Source organism: Pipistrellus hanaki (assembly GCF_964339955.1).
Source record: "Pipistrellus hanaki genome assembly, chromosome: 2".
NCBI classification, from domain to species: domain Eukaryota; kingdom Metazoa; phylum Chordata; class Mammalia; order Chiroptera; family Vespertilionidae; genus Pipistrellus; species Pipistrellus hanaki.
The window spans coordinates 141,282,741-141,299,071 of NC_140504.1; the positions used below are offsets into that span (position 1 = coordinate 141,282,741).

The 16,331-nt window shown below is 36.8% G+C and overlaps 2 protein-coding genes across 7 annotated transcripts in view; both read right to left on the reverse strand.

Annotated features, from left to right (window-relative positions):
* Positions 1–16,331, reverse strand: part of DNASE2B (deoxyribonuclease 2 beta) — a 684,289-nt gene that overhangs the window by 586,004 nt on the left and 81,954 nt on the right. The gene's annotated exons all lie outside the window — the stretch shown is intronic.
* SPATA1 (spermatogenesis associated 1) overlaps positions 1–16,331 on the reverse strand; it is a 38,516-nt gene that overhangs the window by 21,694 nt on the left and 491 nt on the right. For 3 of the 4 annotated variants that reach the window (XR_014794176.1, XR_014794177.1, XR_014794178.1), the window contains exon 2: positions 11,110–11,284. Coding sequence is in view for 1 of the 4 variants with exons in the window: in XM_084874450.1 (XP_084730576.1) it covers positions 11,207–11,216 (10 nt within the window). In the remaining 3 variants the exon portion in view is untranslated. The remainder of the gene's footprint in view (positions 1–11,109; positions 11,285–16,331) is intronic. The other variant, XM_084874450.1, reaches the window with a different exon arrangement.

Sequence of the window (16,331 nt, forward strand, 5' to 3'; positions counted from 1 at the left end):
GCCACATGAGGCTCTTTGGCTCCTTAAGTGTGGCTCTTCCACAAAATACCATGGCCTGGGCAAGTCTATTTTGAAGTGGCATTAGAAGAAGTTTTAAAAAATTGGCTCTAAAAAGAAATTTCAATCATTGTACTATTGACTAATAAGTTTGCAGACCACTGCCAGACCAGCAGCATAGTGTGTTCAGGAGCCAACAATTGAGCTGAGTCAGATGTGATTATACATTAGAGAGAATTACCTGAACCTGAGAAAGAAAGTACCTATTAAGAAGGGCTCCTAATGGCTAACTGGGCTCACATTCTAAAAATACAGACCCTAGGAGAACCCTAGATGGTGGCATCTAAACTGTGGCTGTGCACAACAATTTCAAAATTACAACTAAAAGACAAAATGTCTATCACCTAGATCCACGGGTGGGCTGGCTGAGTGGAAGTTCTACAACTAGATAAAAAGAGAAAAGAGAATTCAATGCACAAACACTGAAAAGCTGAAGTACAGGGGCACGCCTGATATGGGCTGGTGGCAGATCCCAGCTGGCGGTGGGTGTTGCTTTCTTCAACCTGAAAGGGAGACCCAATCTCCTATGGGGAGAATCTGGACTGTCTGCCATTGGGTCAGAAAGTGAGAGTGGCTTGCTTACAGAGCTGCACGAAGGAATAATTGTTTGCTGCGCTGGAGCGAGAGATGTGGGGATGCTGTCAGAGGTGTGGGACCGCTGGCTACCAGCCATTGCTGTTTGCCACACTCTAGCCTGGTGTCGCCCTAAGACCCTGCCCTGCATAACCTACAAACTTACCCAAGCTCCAATAAGCAGCTTTTGCATATGAATGGCCTTCACTATCATTGCTTAACCTAGCAAACTTGCAAACTGGTTCAGACAGCTCCATAATCTACAAATCCCAAGCAGGGAGGAGAGGACTGTAGTTCTTGCTGTAGCTCCTGCAAGGTGACCTCAGACAGTAGCTGGCCTGTACCCCATTGGAGATCCAGAAGCCAGTGTACCTAGTGGTCAGTGTGAGACACAGATTTAAACTTCTCACATCCCTAAATAACACATTCAAGAGGCAGACTCAGTGAGCACAAATGTCCCACTGAAACAAGTCATGCACCATAAGCATGTCTCCAGCGCAGCAGTTCTTCCATTATAAACACAGCGGGTCCCCACATCCAATTGGTTTGGAAGACAATTCCTCCCAGTGTACCAACAGCAATCAAGGCTTAACTACACCAAGACTTTGCACTCAGCCCACAAAGGGGTATACCAAGACCGTCCACCTCAGGTTATTGGGGAGGCTGAAGTACTGGCCCCTATAGGTCACCTACCACACTAAGCCGCTCCATCAACACAGGGAAGCAGCCAAAATGCAGAGACACAGAAACATGTCACAAATGAAAGAAATGGAGGAAAGCAAACTACAGACGACAGAGTTCAAAACCACATTTATAAGGTTACTCAAGAATCTTCTAAAAACCGCTGAGAAACTTGATGAGACCTTCAAGGACCTTAATGAGAATGCCCAAAAATGGAAAAGAACCAGTCAGAAATTAAGCATACACTGTCTGAAATAATGAATATACAAAAACTCAACTGTAGATCAATGTACCTCAAGAATCAAACCAAAGATCTGAAATATGAGGAAACAAAAAACACCCAACCAGAAAAAAAAAAGAAAAAAAGAATCCAAAAATATGAAGATAATGTAAGGAGCCTCTGGGACAACTTTAAGTATACCAACATTTGAATTTTTGGGGTGCCAGAAGAAGAGAGAGAGAGCAAAATATTGAAAACCTATTAGAAGAAATAATGACAAAAAACTTTCCCTACCTGGTGAAAGAAATAGACTTACAAATTCAGGAAGTGCACAGAACCCCAAACAAGAGGAATCCAAAGAGGAACACACCAAGACACATCATAATTAAAATGCCAAGGGCAAAAGACAAAGAGAGAATCTTGAAAGCAGCAAGAGAAAAACAGTTAGTTACCTACAATGGAGTACCCATACGACTGTCAGCTGATTTCTCAACAGAAACTATGCAGGCCAGAAGGGAGTGGCAAGAATATTCAAAGTGATGAACAGCAAGAACCTACAACTAAGATTACTCTACCCAGCAAAGCTATCATTCAGAATTGAAGGTCAGATAAAGAACTTCACAGATAAGAAAAAGCTAAAGGAGTTCATCACCACCAAACCAGGATTACATGAAATGCTGAAGGGTATTCTTTAAGAAGAGGAAGAAGAAGAAAAAGGTAAAGATAAAAATTATGAACAACAAAATGACATCAAATACATACCTACCAATAAGTGAATAAAATCTCTGAAGAACATAATGGACTGGTGAATATAATGGAATCAGGGACATAGAAAGGGAGTGGACTGACAATTCTCAGTGGGAAGGGGGTCTGAAGAGTGTGGGAAGTGATTAGACAAAAGTCTTACACCTATGGATGAAGACAGTAGCAGGGGAAACGGGGAAGGTCATGGGGTAGGGTGGGGAATCAGGTTGGAGGGGACCTATGGGAGGGGGAGGTGGAACACCTGTAATAATCTGAACAATAAAGATTTAAAAAAAGTAAAAATAATAAATAAATAAATAAATAAATAAATAAATAAATAAATAAATAAACAAACTTACCCTAGCAGCCAATTCTACACAGGGGCCTCTCACACATGAGAGGTGTCTGCACTTCATGGAGATGTCTGCACTGAACTGCCTGCCTGCAGTTTCTGCCATCTGAGCCAGCCCTTGTAAGGGAGTTTCTGGAATCTCATTTCAACCAAAAGGACTGAGCCTTTCCCGATCCAATCAGAGCTGCTTAGTTAAATCCCCCCCCCCAATCAATATCTTCACAGACCAATCACAGCAGGTCCATTTTCACCAATCAGGATAGTGCTAAGACTGAATGAAGACTGTTCCTGGCTAAGTTAAAACAGATGATATGCCACCAGAGCAAAGTAAAACAGACCAATAAAGAGCAGAGCAGAGTAGAACAGCAAGGAGAAGAGCAAAGCTGTCTACTTGGACATGGATCTGGCCCTAGGATACAGCTCTGATGTATCATAATTGAGCTGTTTTTCTCTGAATAAAGTTTCCTTCTTACCACAGCCCAAATTGGAGATTCCTATTGGCATTGAACTGATGCCAATAGTTAACAACTATGGCATCATCAGTTAACAACTGATGTTAATAACTATGAGCAGGCAAACACAGTAAACATCAACCACAGTTTTGTCTGGAATAAGAGGCGACTCCCATGCAGTACAGAAATAATAATAAGATCTGATATTGTAAATTGGAACACTTTCTATGAGGAGTATAGAGGAAAGGGGATTATAGAATATAGGGGGCTAATTATGGGAAGACATAGCTTCTGAGAGGAAAATGCTTAAAAAATGAGAGGTATTCCTTTGGGCCTAGATGGTAAGAGAAAAGAAGAAATTGGCCAAGATAAGAGCAGTGTGTAATAAAATTGAGAAAACAAAAAACAAACAAACAAAAAAAATACAGCATAACCCATGAACCCAGACAATAGGGTGGTGAAGGCCTGGGACGGGGGAAGGGAGTGGCTGGAAGGAGTCAATGGGGGAGAAAGGAGTACATATGTAATACTTTAAGCAATACATAATTAAAATTTTTAATAAATGAAAAAAGAAAAAAAAACCACCCAAAGAAAAACTTCTTCCCCCAACTGCATTTTGCCATATCAACAGAAGAGGGCGCTCATAACCTAAGTGGAAAAGCCTCCAAAATACCACTCTGTTCCTATGAACACCTGTTACTGTATTACTGATAAAGAAAATCCAACACAAGTAAACATGAACAACCTCTACAAAACAATCTAGCATCCAGTTAATTTTTAAAAACCGTCAAAATTGATAACTAAACCAAAACACAACAGGTAGCAATAAAACAGAGAAAAACACTCCTAATCTAAATAAATTATAATTAAGTAAGCTTTTGCAGATATTAACAAATATCATAAATAATAAATTAATAATTCAGAATAAAAATAGAAAAATAGAAATATGTAAAATGGAAGTTGGCCAAACAGAAGAAATTACACAACAACAAGACAAAACTGTCTCAGAAATGAATAAATTAGCAATTATCCAAGAACAGATATGACCAAATATACAGTAAGGATAATGGAGAATAGAAATAAAAGGGGCAAAGAATATGAAACATAAAGAAAATAGTAAAATATAGGGGGGAAAATGGTAATTAAAAGTAAAGGAAAAATATATAATAAATATGTATGTGATTAAGGGCAACAGCCTTGGAGCTTGACACATATTCCAAATATTAATAAATGTGAATTATGATGTTTAGAGTTTATAAGCTAACAGTTACCCGTATTGATAGGGATGAAAATACTGTAACTGTGAGAACCATGAGGTTAAAATACTGCTAAATGAGATGAATGTTTTGTTACATAATTAGCACATTATATTCCTGTTTCATGTAGGTCTGTTTCTATATTTAGCATAATTCTTTCAACCATGTCTATCCCACCCCACCTTCCCTGAAATTAAACTTACTTAATAACCCCTTTGTTCTCAAGTTGTTTCATCTTAATCTAACAATTAGTTTTTTACCTTCTCACTTTATGAACACACAGTGTTCATATAATCCAACAGTGATCTATTATTAGAGAAGGAACCAGCAGGAAAGGTCAAAATCAAGACAGCACTATAAATGAAAACCCTCACCAACAAAAACAGTGCCCTCATTTCTCCATGCTGAAGTTTTATAGATGCTTTAGAAAAATATAATTGGTAATTAATGCTGGATTTACACTAGATATGATGGTTTAAAAGTCCACGATTTGTATTTTGCTGTACAGAGTTATTTATAAGTATTTACTCAGTGATAAAAAAATTATTCCAACTGTAAATTTAAGACTTTTCAATGAATCAATTTGTTGTTCTTATATAATTCTAAATTATTGAAATTCTTCAGTATTGATCCATGAAAACTAAAGTAATATGATTCAACAATGTAAACAAAAAATATAAAAGAAGTTTATTATGTTGTGGACAATCCACCCATGAAAACAAGTAAAAAGGCAAATAAATCACATAATAATAAAGACTAACTATATCATAAAATAAAATGACAAATCTGACATTGTCAAACATACCAGTCCCATCAATGATATAAATGAATGTAACTTGTCTACTAAATAAAAAACGATTTTCAGACTGACTCACAAAGCAAAACCCAACTCTAGACTGTATGTAAGAAATATACCTAAAACAGAAAGGCTGAAAAAAAATGTGGGAAAAGAAATATTGGGGTGGGGGTCGGGGAGGTGAATGTTTTATAATAAACAAGTAAATGAAAAGAAAGCAAATAGTGATAGGCAACAAGGGAGAATTTAGGCCCAAAAAAACATTAAATGAACCTAAAAAGAATACTTCAAATTACAAAAGTAATAATATTAATACTCAGATAAGAATAACTTTGTGACAAATAACACATAGAAATCTAAATAAGTTAGAAATTGCAACAGATATACAGAAAAAAAGTAACACGGTAAAAAAAAAAAAAAAAAAAAAAAAAAAAAAAGACATTCTAATATAAAATTTACAGTTCAAAAAATTCCCACTAATCAGAAATCTATGGCAGGCAACCCAATTGAAACTTCCCCCAAAAAAGTTATCAAAAGGGAGTTCAAGCTATGGTCAATGTGACTCAGATGGTTTGAGCACTGTCTGGAGCACCAAAAGGTGATGGGTTTGATTCCTAATCAGGGCACATACTCAGGTTTTGGGTTCAGTCCCTGGTTGGAAGGCAACAATCAATGTTTCTCTCTCATGTCTCTCTCTCCCCCTTTCTCTCTCTCTCCCTCTCCCTTTCTCTCTCTCAAAAAAAAACTAAATAAAACATAAAAATACTTTTAAAAAATCCTATATAATAAGAGAGGAATGTGCTAATTATTCATTACGCTGTGAGGCATAACGACTGACTGCATAATGACCGGATCATGGATCTGCAGGAAGGTGGTACAGCAAACTGCAAGTGGGTGGTGGAGAGCTACAGGAGGGGGCAGGGCAGCAAGCTAAGGAGGAAGGGGGGCAGGGGAAGCTACAGGAGGATGGAGAAGTGGGCAGAGAGCTATAAAAGGGTGGCAGAGAGGTACTGGTGCATGGATTTGTGCTCAGGGCTACTAGTATATATGAGAGTAGAAAGGAGTGGAAAATATGCGCATATTTTGCCGTTTTTTCTCAGGCTCTAAGATGGTTAGGCTTGGTACTATTGGGAATATTGGTATCTTGTTCATCATAAATTTGTTGGGCATTAATATTTAATTTTAAAAATATTATCTATAATAATAAAAGTATAATATGCTAATTAGACCGGACAGCCAAACGACCTTCTAGACGTCCTTCTGAATAAAGCTGTAGAAGCGGGGACCAAGGCAGAGGTGGTTAGGGGAGATCAGGCAGGCAGGCAGGCAGAGTGGTTAGGGGAGATCAGGCAGGCAGGCAGACAAGTAAGTGGTTAGGGGCAATTAGGCAGGCAGGCAAAGTGGTTAGAAGTGATGAGGCAGGCAGGCAGGCAAGCAGTTAGGAGCCAGCGGTCCTGGATTGCAAGAGGGTGCAGGCCAGGCTGAAGGACCCTCACCACCCCCGTGCACGAATTTCACGCACCAGACTTCTAGCCCTATATAATATGCATATTGTCCCCTCAGACAGTTGTTTGCCTGAGAGTTCAACCTAGAGACTGGGAATTCAACCACTTGCTTTGACATGCACTGATCACCAGGGTGTGGCATGAAACATGGCAGATGTCTGCAACTTCTTGCCAGCTACCTGGGGTTAGGGGTGACGGGGACGGACGGAGGTGCAGTGAGAATGTAGCTTACTCTCACTCCCCCTGCTACCCTCCCCTGCAATGCCAGGGCTCATGCGCCAAGGAAGCCCCCATGCTCAGGTGCCAAGGGAAGATATAGAAGGAAAGATCTCCAGAAAGAGCTAAAGCAAAGGCCTTAAGGTGAGATTGTCTAGTACTATAGGTTGGCAAATTGAGGCTCGTGAGCGACATGTGGCTCTTTGGCCCCTTTAATGTGGCTCTTCCACAAAATACCATGGCTTGGGTGAGTCTATTTTGAAGAAGTGGTATTAGAAGAAGTTTAAGTTTTAAAAATTTGGCTCTCAAAAGAAATGTCAATCATTGTACTGTTGATATTTGGCTCTGTTGACTAATGAGTTTGCCGACCACTGGTCTAATATGATTAAAGTATAGAATGTAGGGGAAAGAGTAGGAGATAAAATTTAAAAAATGAGGAGAATGAGAAACAAATTATATAGGGCCTTCCAGGCAATTGTAAGGTCTTCATCATACAAAATGGGAAGTCAATACAGGGTTTTAATAGAAGCATGAAAACATCGGACTTTTATATTTTTACTAGAGGCCCAGTGCACAAAATTTGTGCATGGAGGGATCGAGATCGGGCCTAAACCAGCAGTTGGACATCCTTCTCACAATCTGGGACCGCTGGCCCCTAACTGGTCACTTGCCTGCCTTCCTGATTGCCCCTAACTGCCTTTGCCTACTATCCTGATCACCTCTAGCTGCCCTCCCCTGCTGGCCTGGTCTCGTCCCTTCCTCTGCTGGCCAATTTAGTTCTGATTGATTAGTTTCAATGTCAATCAACATCAAAAGCTCTACCTGCTAGGCAGCCATTGAATCCCCACAGCCACCCAGATTTGGTTCTGATTGGTCAGTTTCTATGCCAGTCAGTGTCAAAAGCTCCACCTCCTAGACAGCCATTGGCTCCCCACAGGTCCAGATTTGGTTTTGATTCGTCAGTTTCTATGCCAGTCAGAGTAAAAGCTCTGCCTTCTAGGTAGCCATTGGCTCTTCACAGCACCCACATTTGGTTCTGATTGGTCTGTTCCTATGCGTCAGTGTCTCTGGGACTATCTCTGAGCCTAATCAAAGAGGCAGTGCTTAACAGCAGCCCCCGCAGAGGCCAGTGAGAAAGAAAAACCCAGCTGTTGGCGAAGCTCAGAAAGAAAGAGGGAGAGAAAGAGAGAAGCAAGTACTGATCAACAGCTGCCACTGAGGTTGTGGATTAGACCCTGCCTCTCTCTCTCTGGGTCTCAGCCCCCTTGGTAGTCAATGCTGGGTTGACTTCCGGGTTGGTCAGCCTTTGGTCATGATTGGTCATTACTATGCTGGCCTTTTATATATTAGATTGTTTTAGTATAAAATTTTCTAAACATACATACAAATCAAAGGTATAATACCAAGAATATCCAAATACCTACTATCTAGATTCAAAAGTTAACATTATGCCACAATTACTTTCTTCTTCTCTCTGAACCATTCAAAGTAAATCAGACATCAAGACAATATACTCCTAAATACTTTAGCATCCCTCCCCTAAAATTAAGGGTTTCTATAACATAATCATAATGCCATTTTCAAATATAAGAAAATTAACAATTACTTAATGTCAACTAATATCCAGTCCATATTCAAACATCCCAACTGTCCAACTCCTCAAAAAAAATTTTTTTATCTAGAATTCAATCAAAGAGAACACACAGAATTTGTCAAGTCTTTTAAAAAATCTTAATTTAAAGACTTTTCCCAAAGTGCTTTTTTCTCTCTTCATAGCATTGACTCTTTTAAAAGACCAGGCCAGCTATCAAAATGTTCTGTATTCTGAATTTCCTTTATAAACTCCTTAAGGCAGTGGTTCTCAACCTTTCTAATGCCGCGGCCCTTTAATACAGTTCTTCATGTTGTGGTGACCCCCAACCATAAAATTATTTTCGTGGCTACTTCATAATTGTAATTTTGCTACTGTTAATGAATCGTAATGTAAATATCTGTGTTTTCCAATGGTCTTAGGCTCTATAGCAGCAGTCACGACCCACAGGTTGAGAATCTCTAGCAGGGTCGCCTAAGACCATCAGAAAATGCAGATGTTTACATTATGATTTATAACAATAGCAAAATTACAGTTATGAATTAGCAACAAAAATAATTTTATGGTTGGGAGTCACCACAACATGAGGAACTGAATTAAAGGGTCATGGTATTAGAAAGGTTAAGAACCACTGCCTTAACGTGTCATTTAACTTATTTTTCCAGTCCTGCTATCTCCTGGAGCCAGTTAACTGTATAGCCTTCAACTGACATAAATTAATCATCTGGGGGAAGAATATTTTATAAATGGTGCCCTGTATTTCATATTGTTTCACATCAGGACACACCAAATGCTCTACTTCAAATTTTGCTGTATTTAGTAATTACTAAAGGGATAACAGAACAGGCTATCAGGAACAAGAAAATGGAAAATACTATGAAGCTATTTGAATAGTTCAAGGATGAGATGATGGTGGCTCAGTTCAACATGTTAGCGGTAGAGGAGATAAGAAGTGGTCAGATTTTTATCACTGAAAGCTACAAGTCAATCCATTATAAGTGAAGTTTGAGAAAGAAGTTGAATATGAGTCCAAGGTGTTTGGCTTCAGATACTGAAAGGATGGATTAGCCATCACCTAATATGGAGAATAGAATGGGTAGTAGAGGTTTTGGAGGAGGGGCAAAGATCCATAGGCCAATCTCCTATGTGTCAAGTGTGAGGTGTCTGCTGGCCATGCAAGTGGAGATGTAAGTAAGCATTGAAAATATGAATCTGGAGTTTGGGGAAGAGGACTGGGATGGGGATTTAATTTGGGAATCCTTAGCATAAAGTTGATATTAAAGCTATTAGATTGGATAGATTACCAAGGAATGAGTGCAGATAGAGAAGAGAACAAAGAGCCGGCCCCTGAAATTCTTATATATCATATTAAAAGTCAGGAAGAAGCCCTAGCCATTTTGGCTCAATGGATAAAGCATAGGCCTGTGTACTGAAGAGTCCCAGGTTAGTGAATATGATATGATCTCACTAATTTGTGGAATATGATGAACAACAGAAACTGATGAACAAAAATAGAGCCAGAGGGAGGAAAATATACTAGAAGTAATCCTGTTATTTGCAGATTTTTAATATTTCCTACAACTTTTGTGATATCATACTATGTTACTATAGTTTTGGTAATATTATTATACTTAAAATTTTTTATTTTTTTATTTTTGAAATATTAATGTTTATTATATGTAATATGTGTAAGATCATTTTTCTTAATTGGTGTTTATTGCATGTAACATTATTATATTTAAGATTGTTTTCTTGAAAAAAAAAGAAAAAATAATAAATAGAAAGGCATCATTTGAAGATAGAAAAAATAAAGGCTAAGATGAAAAAGAAAAAAGAACCTATAGAGGGACTGACTGCTTTGGGCCACCTCAAGTATACATGTATACATTTTCACTGAACCCTTTCTGTACTAAAAGAGATTGGACACTAAAAATAAATAAATAAACAAACAAATAAATACATAAATAAGTGTTAAAGTTAAAAAAATAAAAATAAAAAATAAATAAAGTGAGATATAGTCCTTTTGCTGATACAGTTTTCTCCAGCCATGTTCTGGTGTAGGTATAGGTATAGAATTGGATTAACTAGCATTTTTGTTTTGCTAAGGAGTATAATGAAAAGAGAGAGGGACAAGGAGTCAAAACGTGCAAGAGAGTGATCAAGACTGCTCTACAGTATTTAAGCCAGCTATGGATAGCACTGAAAGGAATAAATACAAAGAAACAAACAAAAACAGGTGACTATAGGTCCAAGTACAATCAGGGTACTTAGAGGAAGTGAGCTAGAGACACAAGTACTATTATCAGACAATGAAATATATAGAGTTGTGTTCAAAGTGAATATCTAACACTTTATATAATCCATATTTTTGCTTTATCAAAATTATTCAAAGGCACTGGCAGGTGTGGTTCACTGGTTGAGTGTCATCCCATGCACCAAAAGATTGCTAGTTCAATAATTCTGGGTTAGGGCACATATCCAGGTTTCTGTCTTAATCCCAAGTAGTCAGAAGGCACTGCCGATCTGTTTCTCTCCCTCATCAATGTTTCTCTCTCTCTCCCCCTCTCCCTTCTTCTTTCTCTAAAATCAATAAAAAACATTAACAATTTTTGTTTTCTAAGATTAGCAAATTTTTCATATATTTTAGTATAAAAGTATTTTCTTACCTCTGATGAGGAAGGTTGACTTGGATTGAGGGACAAATTCACCAATGTCTGAATGGGGTAATAACCATCAGTTGGAATTTTGTGGGGTTTTTTTTACCTTTCTTCATTCAAGTAGTATAAATGTTGTAACAGATTTTTGACTTGTTTAAGGTAATATTCCATTCATTTCTGGTCTCTGATTAATTCAAAAAGTGAAAAAAAAAAACACAGACACATATATAAAAGACTTTTAAAATGGAGTAAAAAGGGCAACTTAGGTATGTATACAATCTTATTATAATAATTCAAATAGATATATTACTAATAAATAGGGCTAATAATTATAATGGAATGAACATACATCCTATACAATTAAGTAGCGTGGTATATTATAATAGAGTTGTAACCAGGACACATTTTAAACAATTCATCTTCTCTTGGTCAAAAATTAAGATAAAATACATATAGTATTTTCTATAAAGTATAAGTATATTTTTAGAGAAGACTCGGATACATCTTATAGTAACTTCCTTATTAGATAAGAATTAATGATAATAATCTATAATTATTACAGTACAGTAACTGGTATGCAAATTGGGAGGCCAGGATTTTTAACTCCTGTGGATACATTAAACACTTGATATTTTAATTTAAAAGAAAATTTTAATTAAGCAAACTCAGCACAGATCAATCAAGCCTGCTTTACTATTGTCCTAAGGTAAACTGCCCCACTATACTATAGCAAAGAAGCCATACTTTGAATTATAACTGTCTTTACCATTTCTGATTGGATCAATACTAAGACCAAATCCTGGCTGGCCATAGACAAACAGAATGGCCTGGCATGAGATGAGCCTTTAGGAATTAGAATTGAGAGAACTCAGGATTAAACTGTGTAGTTAGTAGACACTGAATCAAAATGGAAGGAAGGGCCGAAACCGGTTTGGCTCAGTGGATAGAGCATCGGCCTGGGAACTGAAAGGTCCCGGGTTCGATTCTGGTCAAGGGCACATCTCCAGTAAGGGGTGTGCAAGAGGCAGCTAATCAATGATTCTCTCTCATTGATGTTTCTAACTCTCTATACCTCTCTCTTCCTCTCTGTAAAAAATCAATAGAATATATTTTTTTAAAAAATGGAAGGAAGGAAGGAAGGGAGGGGAGGGGAAGTCATGAAGTAGTAGCATAGCCATGGGGTAAGCCCATGTTATGAGAAAGCTACAATTATTTGTAAACAAAGATAGAAAAGAGATAAAGAGTAGACAGAATGACTAACTGGCTGTGAGAAGGTAACTGATGAGATACTTAAGTAATTCATGTTTATAGCTGAGCATTAGAAAGAAGAGTCAAATTTTTTCCTGTTGAGGTCTCTAGCCTTACATCTATTCCCAGTTTGGCTATAATCAATTTTTACTACTGCTCTATGTTGATTTTTACAATAATCTCTTCATTGCTTGAAGTAACTTAAGTCTTCATGCTTAGAATTCGTAGTTGATCCTAACCAAATCACATCTCACTTACTAACTCCTACCACATTATCTTTGGTATTTTCAAATTCCTTACCTATTAATTAGCTAATTAACAAAACAATGACAATTCAAACAAAAGAAGATTGATAGCTGGATAGTCAAGTATTTAGGGCTATAGAGTTCTAATCTCTCATTTACTGTATAATTTTGCTTTATAACCACTCTGCCAGGAATGAAATGTTGGCTTTATCTCGTATACTAAATCTCAGCAACCCCTCTCCCCTCTGACAGCTGTCAGTCTGTTCTTTATGAGTCTGTTTCTATTTTGTTTGTTCATTAGATTCCACATATAAGTGAAATCATACATTACTTGTCTTTTCCTGAATGGTCTATTTCTCTTAGCATATTGCTTTCGGGGTCCATCCATTCTGTCACAAATGGTAAGATTGACTTCTTTTGTTACAGTCGAGTAGTATTCCATTGTGCAAATATACAAAGCTCTTTTATCCACTCATCTACTGATGGACAGTGGGGCTGCTTCTAAGTTTTAGTTATTGTAAATAACACTACAATGAATATAGAGGTGCATATATTCTTTCCAATTAGTGTTTCAGGTTTCTTTAGATATATCTATTCTCAGTAGTGAAATCACTGGGTCAGAAGGCAGTTCTATTTTTAATTTATTGAGGTAACTCTATGTTTTCCACAGGGGCTGCACCAATCTTCCTTCTCAGTAACAGTGCATGATGGTTCACTTTTCTTTACATCCTCTCAAACACTTGTTTGATGATTTGTTGATGATAGCCTTCCTGATAGGTATGAGGTGATATCTCATTGTAGTTTTAATTCTAATTTTTCTGATGATTAATGACATTGAACATCTATTCATATGTCTATTGTCCATCTGTATGTCCTCTTTCGAGAAATGTCTATTCAGGTCCTTGGCCCATTTAAAAATATATATATATTTTTATTGATTTCAGAGATGAAGGGAGACAGAAAAATCAATGAGAATCATTGATTAGCTACCTCCAGAAATATCAATGAGAGAGAATCATTGATCAGCTACCTCCTGCACACCTCCTACTGGGGATCAAACATGCATTCTGGGCATGTGTCCTGACCAGGAATCAAACCATCACCTCCTGGTTCATAGGTTGACATTCAACCACTGAGCCACACCAATTGGGCCCTTTACCCATTTTTTTAATTGGACTGATAGATTTTTTGGTGTTGAGTTTTAGAAGTTCTTTATAAATTTTGGATATTAACTCCTTATCAGATGTATCAATGGTGAATATGTTCTCCCACTAGATAGGTTGTCTTTTTGTTTTGTTGATAGTTTCCTTTGTTGTGCAAAAACTTTTTAGTTTGATGCAGTTCCATTTATTTTTTTGTTTCCTTTGCTAAAGGATATATATCAGAAAAAATATTGCTATGAAAAATGTCTGTTTTACAGCCTGTTTTCTTATAGAATTTTTATTTTGACTTTAACATTTTAGTTTTTAATCCATTTTGAGTTTATTTTTGTGTATGGTGTAAGAAAGTGGTTTAGTTTCATCTTTTTATATCAGTCCGATTTTCCCAACACAATTTATTGAATAGATTATCTTTACCTCATTGTAAGTTTTTGCCTCCTTTGTCAAATATTAATTGACCATAAAGGTGTGTTTATTTCTAGGCTCTCTATTCTGTTTCATTGATCTACATACTTTATCTGTAGATTCTATTACATTTTGAAAATGAAATGTATTTTAATAAACACTGCCTTGCCGAAACCGGTTTGGCTCAATGGATAGAGTGTCGGCTTGGGGACCGAAAGGTCCCGGGTTCGATTCCGGTCAAGGGCATGTACCTTGGTTGTGGGCATATCCCCAGTGGGGGGTGTGCAAGAGGCAGCTGATCGATGACTCTCTCATCAATGTTTCTAACTCTCTGTCTCTCTCCCTTCCTCTCTGTACAAAATCAATATATTTAAAACAACAACAACAACAACAACAAAAACACTGCCTTTATAATTATTGTTTGTGTACACTTTTTTGGGGGGGGGGGAATCCTTGTGTGTTTTTCTGTCAGTACTATGCTTGTAGTATAGTTTGATTTCAAGTAATGTGATTCCTCCAACTTTGTTGTTCTTTCTCAAGATTGCTATGGTTATTCAGTCTTTTGTAGTTCCATATAAATTTTTGGAATATTCTAGTTTTGTGAAATACACCATTGGTATCTTGATAGAAATTTCATTGAATCTATATATTGCTTTGGATAGGAAAATGTATAGACATCTTCCTATCCATGAACATTGAATATGATTCCACTTAATTGTATCTTCAACTTTTCTTCAGTGCTTTATAATTTTGAGTACAGATTTTTTTATAACCTTAGATTTATTCCTAGGTATTTCTTTTAATGGAATTGTAAATGGGATTGTTTTAAGTTTTCCCTTGTCATAGTTCATTATTGGTGTATAAAAATGCAAGTGATTTCTGGATATTTATTTTATATTTTATATTTACTTCACTGAATTATCAGTTCTAGTAGTTTTTTAGTGGAATCTTCAGGGAAGCTTAAGAATTTCTGATACTCTGGTGATTTTTATTTCCTGTCTGATTTGATTAGAGTATTCAAAAGAGATGCTTGGTGAACTTTAGAAAATCCTAAATAAATACTAAAATTGGAAACCTGAAATGGGCTATATTTAAATATACCAATATAGTGGAATCTCACACAAAATAATTAAATGGACTGGGAGCCAAAGAAGCAGATTTCTAGTTCTGTATTATCTATAAAACCATTCATTCATGTTTCATTCTTTGAGTAAAGATATATATTTTTAATCTTCCAAATGTGTCAAGTATGAATGAAGTCAGTCAGCAAGCCACCAAAAGTGAAATAATTTAAAATGCTACTGGGAAAGAGGGAGAAGTGATATTGAGATAACTTGTCATTGTCTTAATGTGTATAATTTCATTTCATTCTCACAAACAGCTCTGGGGAGTTTATTATTTCATTTTGAAATGAGGAAACAAAATCTCAGCAAAGTTTGAGCGGCTTGCCCAGGGATACCAAGGATAGATAAGGCCTGAATTCAAACTCTGGTTTATAATCCTAGTCATTACATCCATTGTATGAATTAAGTACAATGCTTAAGTACACTGGACATTTTTGTAAAATTATTTAAATTATTCAGTAAACGAGTTAGGACTCGTGGACATAGAACATATTATATATGGGATTTTTCACTATACAAAAAATTTGAAATACATTAATAATGAAATTATTAATATTCATTGAAGTCGTTAGTATATTCGTTAATGGGCTGTTCCAACAGAATAGGAAACATTGCCTGGCTCAGTGGTTGAGCCTTGACCTATGAATCAGGAAATCATGGTTGGATTATGGACCAGGGCACCTGCTCTGGTGGTGGGCTCCATCCCCAGTGGGGGGCATGCAGGGGGCAGCCCATCAATGATTCTAATCATTGGTGTTTCTCTCTCCCCTTTCCTCTTTGAAATCAACAAGAACATACATATGGATATAGATATATCTGTATAGGTATATGTAGATAGAAAACCACTTTGAAGATCAAGGTCGATAAGTTACTGAAATATTTAAAAAAAAAAAAAAAAAAAAAGAGCAAATTTTCCCGAAACACAAAAAATAGTTTTTTGCTGTGTTTTTTTTTTTTTAAAGTAAAATAAGCTTTACATTTTTAAAAATGAAATAGATCACAAGAGGAGACAAGTGTAAATATTCAACCAGCACCTTGGCTTTTTCACA